Raw genomic sequence first — 12,683 nt, forward strand, 5'->3', positions numbered from 1 at the left:
CTCCAGCTCCTTCAAGTTGGATGGGTTCCGCTGGTGTGCAGCAATCTTTAAGTCATACCATAGATTCTCAATTGGATTGAGGTCTGGGCTTTGACTAGGCCATTCCAAGACATTTAAATGTTTCCCCTTAAACCACTCAAGTGTTGCTTTAGTAGTATGCTTAGGGTCATTGTCCTGCTGGAAGGTGAACCTCCGTCCCAGTCTCAAATCTCTGGAAGACTGAAACAGGTTTCCCTCAAGAATTTCCCTGTATTTAGCGCCATCCATCATTCCTTAAATTCTGACCAGTTTCCCAGTCCCTGCCGATTAAAAACATTGGGGGGATTGGTGTTCTCGGGGTGATGAGAGGTGTTTGGTTTTCATCCAGACATAGCGTTTTTCTTGATGGCCAAAAAGCTGAATTTTAGTCTCATCTGACCAGAGTACCTTCTTCCATATGTTTGGGGTGTCTCCCACATGGCTTTTGGCAAACACCAAACGTGTTTGCTTATTTTTTTCTTTAAGCAATGGCTTTTTTCTGACCACTCTTCCGTAAAGCCCAGCTCTGTGGAGTGTACGGCTTAGTTATGACTGTAAGTCGCTTTGGATAAAAGCGTCTGCTAAATGGCATATTATTATTATTATTATTATTATTATTATTATTATTATTATTATTAGTGGTCCTATGGACAGATACTCCAATCTCCGCTGTGGAGCTTTGCAGCTCCTTCAGGGTTATCTTTGGTCTCTTTGTTGCCTCTCTGATTAGTGCCCTCCTTGCCTGGGCTGTTAATTTTGGTGGGCGGCCCTCTCTTGGCAGGTTTGTTGTGGTGCCATATTCTTTCAATTTTTTAATAATGGATTTAATGGTGCTCCATGGGATGTTCAAAGTTTCAGATATTTTTTTATAACCCAACCCTGATCTGTACTTCTCCACAACTTTGTCCCTGACCTGTTTGGAGAGCTCCTTGGTCTTCATGGTGCCGCTTGCTTGGTGGTGTCCCTTGCTTAGTGGTGTTGCAGACTCTGGGGCCTTTCAGAACAGGTGTATATATACTGAGATCATGTGACAGATCATGTGCCACTTAGATTGCACACAGGTGGACTTTATTTAACTAATTATGTGACTTCTGAAGGTAATTGGTTGCACCAGATCTTATTTAGGGGCTTCATAGCAAAGAGGGTGAACACATATGGACGCACCACTTTTCCGCTATTTATTTTTTTAGACTTTTTTGAAACAAGTAATGTTTTTCATTTCACTTCACTTCCCCGTTCCTATGGCAAATGCATCACCACGAGACAAATTCCACTTCATTTGGTCCATGATTGTCATTAGCGCCAAAGAAGCTCGAGGGTATCAAGCAGTTTTATTTGTCAAGCATTCATGTCTTTTTACAGATCCAAAAGAAATACAACTGATCCAGAAGCAACCATATGGCCAACATAAAAAGTCAATATTTTTTTTACTATACAAAGTACTCCAATAATATCAATGAAAACATATAAAACACACATTTACAAAATAAACATTTAAATAAATGAACAATAAACTTAAATCGACCAAATGTTATAATAGGCCTACATTTCAGACCCAACTTGTCAGAATAGAATAAAAGTAAACAAATCCAGATATACAATTATTTTAACACAAAACAACACCTATATCAACATGCAAATGCTTTGGACAGTTGTCAACACTGTACTGCACTAGTGGCAAGATTTAAATGTGTAGCAGTGTCTGTTTGAACATGATGACAAATTGCAAGCCTGGTACAATAGGTCTGTAAATAAATACATCTGTATTTTCATTGGATGGCAGCTCTGACTGAAATTCCAATGTAAAAAGGAATTATGGAGGGAAAGTAGAAACCCGTACAGTACTAAAGAAATACCATCAAAACAGCTTTAAATGAACATCAGAAAACAGTGAACAGTTGTTCTAAAACAAGATAAAAATACAGGTGCAGTTATGGCAGTGAGATGGACGGTTCATCAGTAACAACCACAGTGACAGAAAGAGCCGCCTAGACCACTCAATGCTAAAATGAATTGATGTCTTTCCGTTAGCAGCTATTCATATATTAGCCCCAGTGGGTTAACCCTCTTATTTCATGTGGTTACATCATACTGTAAAACACTTAAAACCCTCAGGAGTGTGGCATTATTTTTTGTTTTGGTAGGTTAATACTGCATTCTATCATCACATAATCTAAGAGGCAGTGAGTATGTATTAATGGCATATGAGTTTCTGTTGTGCACTGCAGATCAAGTCCATCTGTAGAATAGAGTGCTCAGCTCTAGATAACATTCATATACGTTTGACTATATGCCATCTAAAATGTCATGGTCTTTTTCATATACATCTATGCTTTACAATTTCAATATAATTTAAATTTCATATAATCCAATATCAAATATATACTCCTATTATCTAAACATATTAATCTTCATTACTAATTTATTGTGCCACTTGACCTTACCAGGGACAACTGTGGGCCCTAGGGCTCAGTGTTCTTTCTGGTCAGATCACATGGTCAGGATGAACTCCTGGCCATAGGTCATTCCGCAGTGTTGAAGATCATGTTGTTTGTGTCCCAGTAGCTGTAACTGTTTCTTTGTGTTGTCTTGGCACTTTGGTTGAGGAGAGCAGAGGGGTTATCCAGTCTCTCGTCTCTACCAGGCCAGGGGAGAGGCCACTCTGGGGCTGCAGGGGTTCTCTGTGGCCTGGGTCTCATTCAGTGCTCTCTGGAAAACATGAACCAATCATCATTATACATAAGTCACAGATGCACTTGAATGCTGTCAAATTGTACGGTCAGACACCTACAGTGAGGGAAAAAAGTATTTGATCCCCTGCTGATTTTGTACGTTTGCCCACTGACAAAGAAATGATCTGTCTATAATTTTAATGGTAGGTTTATTTGAACAGTGAGAGACAAAATAACAACAAAAAAATCCAGAAAAACGCATGTCAAAAATGTTATAAATTGATTTGCATTTTAATGAGGGAAATAAGTATTTGACCCCCTCTCAATCAGAAAGATTTCTGGCTCCCAGGAGTCTTTTATACAGGTAACGAGCTGAGATTAGGAGCACACTCTTAAAGGGAGTGCTCCTAATAATAATAATAATAATAATATGCCATTTAGCAGACGCTTTTATCCAAAGCGACTTACAGTCATGCGTGCATACATTTTTGTGTATGGGCAAATCTCAGCTTGTTACCTGTATAAAAGACACCTGTCCACAGAAGCAATCAATCAATCAGATTCCAAACTCTCCACCATGGCCAAGACCAAAGAGCTCTCCAAGGATGTCAGGGACAAGATTGTAGACCTACACAAGGCTGGAATGGGCTACAAGACCATCGCCAAGCAGCTTGGTGAGAAGGTGACAATTGGTGCGATTATTCGCAAATGGAAGAAACACAAAAGAACTGTCAATCTCCCTCGGCCTGGGGCTCCATGCAAGATCTCACCTCGTGGAGTTGCAATGATCATGAGAACGGTGAGGAATCAGCCCAGAACTACACGGGAGGATCTTGTCAATGATCTCAAGGCAGCTGGGACCATAGTCACCAAGAAAACAATTGGTAACACACTACGCCGTGAAGGACTGAAATCCAAGGTCCCCCTGCTCAAGAAAGCACATATATAGGCCCGTCTGAAGTTTGCCAATGAACATCTGAATGATTCAGAGGAGAACTGGGTGAAAGTGTTGTGGTCAGATGAGACCAAAATCGAGCTCTTTGGCATCAACTCAACTCGCCGTGTTTGGAGGAGGAGGAATGCCGCCTATAACCCCAAGAACACCATCCCCACCGTCAAACATGGAGGTGGAAACATTATGCTTTGGGGGTGTTTTTCTGCTAAGGGGACAGGACAACTTCACCGCATCAAAGGGACGATGGACGGGGCCATGTACCGTCAAATCTTGGGTGAGAACCTCCTTCCCTCAGCCAGGGCATTGAAAATGGGTCGTGGATGGGTATTCCAGCATGACAATGACCCAAAACACACGACCAAGGCAACAAAGGAGTGGCTCAATAAGAAACACATTAAGGTCCTGGAGTGGCCTAGCCAGTCTCCAGACCTTAATCCCATAGAAAATCTGTGGAGGGAGCTGAAGGTTCGAGTTGCCAAACGTCAACCTCGAAACCTTAATGACTTGGAGAAGATCTGCAAAGAGGAGTGGGACAAAATCCTTCCTGAGATGTGTGCAAACCTGGTGGCCAACTACAAGAAACGTCTGACCTCTGTGATTGCCAACAAGGGTTTTGCCACCAAGTACTAAGTCATGTTTTGCAGAGGGTTCAAATACTTATTTCCCTCATTAAAATGCAAATCAATTTATAACATTTTTGACATGCGTTTTTCTGGATTTTTTTGTTGTTATTCTGTCTCTCACTGTTCAAATAAACCTGACTGATCATATCTTTGTCAGTGGGCAAACGTACAAAATCAGCAGGGGATCAAATACATTTTTCCCTCACTGTATCAAGGGCATCACTATGGCTACCGGCTCACCTCAAACTTGGAAGTAAACTCAGCGAAAATTGCGAAAAAGGCCTCTGTGGAGGTGGCCTTGCTGTCCTCGCCGAAGTAAGAGGCCACCTTAGTGAACTCGTCCATGGCTCTCAGCTGCAGAGAGTCCAGAGACTGAACCGCTGGGTGACTGTTCTCCAGGAAGCCCTTTATCTCCAGGATCAAGGGTAAAACCGTCAAACTGTCAGACCATTTGAAGCACAGTGAAACATTCTGACTAGTAATATCCTGACTATTGTTATTTATGGTGTAATTATATACAATTACAGTGTAATTACTTACTACTAATTACTACAGTGTGTTACTGTGTAGCACACGCTAACTATACTGTGTACTATGATTATATGTGCGTGTGACATGTTCTGTTGTGAAGGGCTTTGTTGTTGTTGATAAAAAGATACACTCATGACGGCAGCGAAGTGGTCCTCAGCCGTGGCAGGGATCATCTGACAGGCTGTCCTGATGTCCTGGATGGTGGAGTGGAGGTCACCCAGCTCAGCTGTCAGGACTCGCTGATTCACTGCAGAGAAATTTCAATAAAAAAAGTGAACCTCAGAGTCCAGCTGAAGGACAGAGCCAGGTAAAGAACATTGTGGGGTATCGTCTTACTGTACCTTTGGCTGCGAGTGGCACGGTTGTAAGGTCCCTGGCAAAGTTCAGCAGTTCCGGGAAGTGTTGGCATAGCGATTTGGCAAGAATGTGGAGGAAGGTGGATTTACCATCCACTGTTTTAGTGGTGCTGAGCTGTAAGAAGGAAGGTGCGATAGGATTTGGCATTAGAAAGAGGTCAACTCCAAGGCAAAGATAACACAAGGGGTTATCAAACCTCTCCTCGGGGACCCCAAGTCGTTCAATGTATTTTAACTATTCCACAGCTAGCACACCTGATACAAACCTCTCGTTCCATGTAGTTTAACTATTCCACAGCTAGCACACCTGATACAAACCTCTCGTTCCATGTAGTTTAACTATTCCACAGCTAGCACACCTGATACAAACCTCTCGTTCCATGTAGTTTAACTATTCCACAGCTAGCACACCTGATACAAACCTCTCGTTCCATGTAGTTTAACTATTCCACAGCTAGCACACCTGATACAAATTGTCAACTAATCCTCAAGCCCTTGACTAGGTGAATCAGGTGAGTTAGTTCAGGGCTACAACAAAATTGAGAAACGTCTGGGTTTCCCAGAGGAGAGGTTTGAGAACCACTGCTATAGAGGCAAATGAGGTTAAATCACAGTCTGTGAGAGCATGAACATCCATCCATACCTCAGTGAGAAAGTTTATCTTAAAGCCAGTGGTTTTGTTTGTCTTGGGTTGACCATTATTCAGGTAATTCCCCATTGCCAGCACAAACTGTCGACAGAAACAGAGGTTTAGAAACAGTTTACAGGTAACACGACATAATAATAATAATATGCCATTTAGCAGACGCCTTTATCCAAAGCGACTTACAGTCATGCGTGCATACATTTTTTTTGTGTATGGGTGGTCCCGGGGATCGAACCCACTACCTTGGCGTTACAAGCGCCGTGCTCTACCAGCTGAGCTACAGAGGACCACGATACATGATAGGACCAGAGGACCACAGGACATGATAAAAAACATTATGCGTACCTCTGAGTCTGTTTCTTATTACCTTATCCTATATGATTTTACAGACAGACAAATCTTCAAAATTGCAATTCTTAACTGAATCATCTTGGTTCTTTGGTCTTAAATCATCCTGGTTCTTTAATAACCTTAGATTTTGACAGCACAGTACCATAAATAATATGAAATAAACAAGATAGTTGTTTGCCATTTCTCAATCATTAAGCTACTATATTCCACTCTCATCGAGCGAGTTACAGTAGTTTTATTACCTCGAGGATCTTGGCCAGTTTCTTGCTGCTCCTGAGTTCCACTGAGGCCTTGTAGATACATTCGTATCCAGCCTTCATCTCCTCTGTCTTCTCCTGCAGGGTCGTCTTAAAATGGAGGCTCCGCAGACGAGTCTTATACTCAGGGACCATCAGCATCTGGGCACACACAGATTATGAACTTGAAAAATATTGTTACTATTGCTAGTATAGTAGCATACTACTGTAGTAAACTACTACTATTTTATACAGTAAAATACTGAAATATATATTTTTTAACATTCTAGCCACAGCCTAGAGCCCTCAAACTCAACTCTGGACCTCTAAGCCAGTTCACCTGGCACACCAGTTAATTATCAGATAGAACAGAAAGCCAGCAGTCTCTGGACATCGTAGGATAAGAGTTGAACACCCCTGGCCTAGAGGGATTGACTGGGCCAATATAGACAATGTCATTGGCTGAAACCACCAGTGGCTCCCGACCCACCATTTGGGACACATTGACACAACAGTGTCTCAGTTACCTGCAGGACAAACTGGTCAGGGTCGCTGAGTTTGGCGGAGTCCTGGTCGAAGCGTTGGTACTGTTTGACCTCCTGGTCATCGGGGGCGTAGAGCAGCAGCTGCTTGATGTGGGCCGGCTCTAGCCTGTCTGTGGTCATTGTCATCAGTACCTTGCGCAGCTCACCTGGAGACAGCTTCAGGTGGGCGATCAGGATGGCTGGGGAGAGGAGGAATGGAATGGAGGGATGGAGGAGACAAGGTTTATTTGGATCTGTTACATTAGCAACTGATACTCTTCCTGGGGTTCACAGAAAACACAGTACAAAACAGTCATTGACAATAAATACAGACCTTCATTGATCAAAAACAACAACAACACCATTCAATTGCTTCTGTAAAAACCCGTGTTTGAGCCACCTGGCCCTAGAGGGTAAGTTCAGATCATTGAGATAAAGGTTCAGATCCCTGGGGGCTACGGCATGGTCATACTCACAGGCGTTGTAGGCCTTCTTATAAGACAGAATCTCTACCACGTCTTTCTTTTTAAAGCTCTCGGGCAGGAAGACTGGCTCTGGAAGAGAGACTGACACATTTAATCACAGTGTAAGGATGCTGCTCTCCAGGCACCAGGGTTGGAAACACTAACAGGCACTAAAGATGGATGGGTAATGAGAGAAGAGAGGGAGGGATGGGATGGGAGGTGGTGCCGTATGGAGAATGGATTTGATGAGCAGGTGAATGGAGGAGTTTAGTAGACCATGGGACAACTTGGTGAGCTGTGAAGGCATAAGAACAACATGGAATATCAGCAATACAATGAAACACAAAACAAGCCATGTTGAATTAATGAATGTGATGTACTCTTACACAGCAATGATATAAAATCATTATATTGCATTATATATGCAGGACTCCCTTGCAAAAGAGACCTTAGTCTCAATGGGACTCCCTGTTAAAATAAATAAATATCAAATCAGAGACAATGACGGTAGAAGGACAATATAAAAAAATATGCTATCATAGAGGTGGACACTATGAGATGTTTGATGAAAAGAGGTCATAATAAAGAACTTACTGGAACTCTGTTGGGTACCAAAGTGCAGCTCTAGATCGAGATACTTCACCATGTCACTCAGCTTGTCATAGTCAGGGTCCTCTCCAAGCTAAGTCAGACAAAGTATCTGTCAATACATTTCTTAACACAACAAAAACAACAATAACAACAACAACAAACAGTACTGATTCCAGGTTCCCGGGGTAGTATAATAGACTCCACAAGTACCTGTCCCCAGATGGTCCCCTCAGAGTTCTCCACCTGCTCCCAGCGTAGCCTCTTGACACTCATGTGGTTGGTGTCCCCAGCACAGGGACTGGAATTGGGCAGTGGAGGCGGGTCGCAGGGGGGCGGCAGTGGTGGAGGGGGCGGTGGGGGCACCTTGTGTTTCTGGAGTTCTGACACTGAGATGGGGGTCTCGTAGGTCTGTGAGTGAGGGGGCTGGGGAGGGTAACTCTGGGGCTGGGACAGGTGAGGGGCCTGGGGGGGCAGGCTGTGGCTCAGCTGGGGCTGGTAGGGTTGGTGGTGAAGCTGGTGGTGCCTCTGGAGGGCGAGCTGGCTTTGCCTGTTGAGCTGAGGGGAGGGCTGGGGACACAGGATGGGCTGGGTCAGGGGCTGAGGCTGGCTGGTCTGGCGGGGCAGGTTCCTGGGGCGAGAGGGCTGGGGAGAGTAGCAAGGGGCCAGTGGGAGAGTCATCTGGGTCGCTTGGTGGTGGAAACGGCCCTGTAGCTCATCCTTGGTCGGCAGCACCTTGTGTATGGTCGGTCTGTTGTACGTGAAGGCCCGTGGAGCGGGCGGGGGAGGGGGGATGATTGGGTGCTGCGGCTGGAAGGCCATGCGCGCCCGGGGGATATGTTCGGGGGAAAAGTGAGAGAGGACCGGGGTAATGGGGAGGGGGTCGGAGAAGCCGAATGGTGGCGGAGGTAGGGGGGTGGGGAAGGGCGGAGGCGGCGGGGCGCTCTGGGGGGGCGGGGGGATGGGGATGTGTTCGGAGCCGGAGGAGTAGGTGAGGGAGGTGGCGTCATCGTTGCTGCTGAGGTCCTCACTGCTGGCACTGCTCAGCTGGCGGGGGAGGTAGCTCACTTCCTGCTCATCCTGGAAACTCATCTGGACACAGCAGATAATCATCAATCTCACACTTTATAATCAGACACACCATGTCATCTGATTTACATCTTATAACCTACAGTGTTCAGAAACCTTACAATCAGACGCACACATACTGTATAATCTGATGGTCACTTTATCACGGTATGCATCCTGAATAGTCTGCACAAACCTTATAATCAACTTTTATTGTACGGCGATAATGTATGTAATCTTTTCCAACTCCATAAATACTGTATCTGTTGACACAATAACAACTTCACATACTGTACCGTCTGTATCCTATTCATAAACATTGTATTTACTACACTGTAGATTCTCTAATAATTTGTTGTACATAACAGTTTCTTCACACAATGACACTACTGTAGGCACGGATGGCCTGTTGGCGAATTTGATCTGGTATCATTAACATTTCACACCAATTCTCCAGGAGTCTCTTGGGGCTCACATTGTCTAATTGTGACTCTGGCTCTCTCACCTCCTCATAGTGACTATCTCTTCATATATTGTCTCGGTCTCTCGCCTCCTCATAGTGACCATCTCTTCATATACTGTCTCTGTCTCTCACCTCCTCATAGTCGTTCTCTCCAGGGAGGAAGTTGTCCACCAGAGTGACACGGTGTCCCAGCTGTTCACTCAGAGCGTCCAGGAACCTGTCTGTGTCCCTGCTCCGGGGCGGTCTGGAGAAGGTAAAGAGCTTCCTGCGTCTGGACAGGGGGCTGGTGGGGTCGTCAGAGTGCTGGGGAGACGGAGGGGGGCTCTCCAGGCTCACGTAAGGGTTGGAGTCAGCGCTGCCGGGAGACGGGATGGTTCCCTCATGATAGAACTCATACAGAGGGTCAGGCAGAGGCTCCTTCCATGTCAGAGACAGACCTGATTTACGGTTCCCTGTGGGGGGAGAAGAAACACTGCATTATTTCAAAGATGTCTAACAGAGGACTTTGTGACTCAGCGTTTTATTTGGTTTAAATAAAACTTGACCCACATGTGGCAGCTGTTTGTTCAATTTACTCTAAAGAAGTCTCTTTAAACCACATGGGTTCCATCTTAAATGATCTTATTTGTCATCCTTAAAGCGAGCATGAGTGACAACGTTAATGGCGATGTTGTTGTAACCATTATGATATGCTGACCATTGGCTTCAAGTGGTTGCCATGTCAATGGTGTGTGTGAGTGGGTGTGTGTGTGTCTGTGTTACCTGTGCTACCTTGACTGAGGGAGGAGCGAGCAGGAGACTGGCCATAGGCGTCAGTCTGTCCCAGCTCCTGAAAGTCTGGTAGGGTCAGTGGAGAGCAACGACTGTGACTCTGTTGCATGGCCTTCATGGCACTCTTCCCTGTGTACACACTCTCCAGCTCTGTGTACACTCCTGCCATCTAGGGGTCGTAGGGGGTGTGAGCAGGACATTAGCACAAAGCACTGGGAACGGTTTATCACAAGGTCTGCTTATAAACTCTTTATGAATCATTACTAGATAGTTTGTTAACCTTGAGTAAAAATCCTAAACAACATGCGTCATATTTGTCTTTTTTTAAATGTTAACATACTGTAACTATGTAATACTATTTACAGACTGTTCATGAGCAGACGTCCAGATAAAGTGTTTCCAAAAGCACTGGTAAAAGCATTGGAGTACAGCAGAGACATGTAGGTATTTATCTTTATAAATAAATAGATGGCTCTGGTGTACACACATAATTAGCACCACTGGCTCTGCATGGCTGACCATTGTGTTGCAGTTTTATACCCACGTGATTCAGGTCAGGGGACTCTGGGAAGGAGGTGCCGTCTCCACACTGTCTCTCTCCAGGTGTCCCAATCCCACTCCCTGGTGCATCCACATGAATCCCTGTGTCCACATGAAGGACAGGGACAAACTGTCATGAGGATCCACCTCCTCTCAAGCCCAGAGAGGAGGGGAGACAGCAGGAGACAGCAGGATGCATCATAATGTACTTAACAGCATGGAGAAGCAACAGAGACCTAGTGCATTTTGACAACTGTGGGCTAGATACTAACTTGAGATTTACTGTACACTACACAGTACACCTGTAATTTGAATTTCTGCGCAAATCTCCCATTGGCGTCAATGTGTGGTTTATGCTAAATTCCAAGTTACTGTAGGCATTTCTCAAGTTAGGATTTGGCCCTATGAGACTAGAGATGGGCTTAATGCAATACTAGGCTTGGATAGATATTCCCTGTTAGAAGCAGCAAGTCAACCCTCAGCCCTGGAGTGGCTGGTTGAGAGGAAACCCTTCCAATCAAGGATAAGGACAAAGAGTTGCTGAGCTGATCACATTCGTACCCATTCCCAGGTGTGTTCCGATGATGCAGTCGTCAGAGCTCCTCTCCCGTACGGGGCCTCTGTAGGAGGTACCTGACACACGCACTGAGCTGCTCCTCCTGTGGTGCTCCTGTCCTGCACCTGGCTCTGGCTCAGGCTCTGCTGCTGTACACACACACAAACACACAGAGAAAGAGAGAGAAGAATTAGAATTAATTAGAATGACATGAGGAAATATCTAAGAACATCCCACCACACTGAACAATAAATATATTCTCTAGTCATCAGCTATTTTCATTGTAATATCTAGCTGTCTAAGTTTTTGCCTCTGCCAAGCCTTGCCTGTAAAGATGCAAAGCAATCTTCCACTATGAAAGACAAAACATTTTATAAAAATCTAAACCGGTGAGAGCATAACCAAACAGAGACCCCACTTCTAACTCAACTCACTCACACGCAACAGACTCAACCAAGCAGGCAGAGAGATGTGGCTAATGGCTAACCCACCTGCGGTCTTGAAGCCCAGGAAGCGTGAGATCTTGCTCTGACAGTGTTCCTGCTCCTCGTAGGTCAGCAGCTGGTAGATGAACTGCCAGATCACCTGTTTGGCTGGAGTGTCCAACACCGGGAACACATCAACAATCAGGGTGTCCACGTTCCTGAACATTTACAATGACAAAGTCACCATTTTAGATACTTCTGAACAGCTCAGACAAATAATCAAAATCTGACTTTTTTGTTGCTACAATAAAAGTATTTTAAAACATGCTAAAATAAAAATAAATAAAAACTCAAGCACACTGGTAATCTTCATTCTTTATTAATTTAATAGATATTTTAACCAATGTTTCATCAGGAGGTATAACTCATTATCTGAGGTACAACTCAACTCCTACCGGTGTGCTGGAGTTTTTCTTCTTTTTATTATTAAGAATACTTTTTTCCCCATGCACCTGGTAGCTTGTTAACGTGTGCAAGTTTACTTTCTCAGACATGCTAAAATAAAAGTATCAAAAGAAAATCCTACTTTCGAAAAGGTTTATTGCTATTCAGTAACGTTGATAGGGAATTTGTCTTGGTGACTCTTTGATTCTGTACTCTGTAAAATAACATGTATTGCTTTAGATTAGACAAGTTTACCATTATATAATGTATAGAATTATAGAATTTACATTTAGTGCATGTAATAAGATGTAATGAACCATATTAGGATTCAAGCAGATTATTGAGGGGTAGGATGTTATTTGGCAGGGAACTGTCAGATTATGAGAGGAGTTTCTCTTTTAGGGTAGGTCAACATAAAATGTATGTAATATTTACTATTGATGTGTGAGGCA

The 12,683-nt window shown here is 44.1% G+C and overlaps 1 protein-coding gene across 1 annotated transcript in view; it reads right to left on the reverse strand.

The window, feature by feature from the left end:
* Positions 1 to 2,655: 2,655 nt before the first annotated feature.
* Positions 2,656 to 12,683, reverse strand: part of grid2ipb (glutamate receptor, ionotropic, delta 2 (Grid2) interacting protein, b) — a gene marked incomplete at both ends in the record, with an annotated part of 27,203 nt that continues 17,175 nt past the window's right edge. Inside the window, 15 exons of the mRNA XM_084141872.1 lie at positions 2,656 to 2,727; positions 4,509 to 4,673; positions 4,928 to 5,046; positions 5,141 to 5,270; positions 5,799 to 5,885; positions 6,395 to 6,550; positions 6,916 to 7,112; positions 7,389 to 7,466; positions 7,971 to 8,058; positions 8,178 to 9,056; positions 9,628 to 9,947; positions 10,258 to 10,435; positions 10,811 to 10,908; positions 11,368 to 11,508; positions 11,854 to 12,005. Coding sequence (XP_083997998.1) covers positions 2,656 to 2,727; positions 4,509 to 4,673; positions 4,928 to 5,046; positions 5,141 to 5,270; positions 5,799 to 5,885; positions 6,395 to 6,550; positions 6,916 to 7,112; positions 7,389 to 7,466; positions 7,971 to 8,058; positions 8,178 to 9,056; positions 9,628 to 9,947; positions 10,258 to 10,435; positions 10,811 to 10,908; positions 11,368 to 11,508; positions 11,854 to 12,005 — 2,860 coding nt within the window. The remainder of the gene's footprint in view (positions 2,728 to 4,508; positions 4,674 to 4,927; positions 5,047 to 5,140; positions 5,271 to 5,798; positions 5,886 to 6,394; positions 6,551 to 6,915; positions 7,113 to 7,388; positions 7,467 to 7,970; positions 8,059 to 8,177; positions 9,057 to 9,627; positions 9,948 to 10,257; positions 10,436 to 10,810; positions 10,909 to 11,367; positions 11,509 to 11,853; positions 12,006 to 12,683) is intronic.

This window comes from Coregonus lavaretus (assembly GCF_964263955.1).
Source record: "Coregonus lavaretus genome assembly, chromosome: 25".
In the NCBI taxonomy this organism is placed as follows: domain Eukaryota; kingdom Metazoa; phylum Chordata; class Actinopteri; order Salmoniformes; family Salmonidae; genus Coregonus; species Coregonus lavaretus.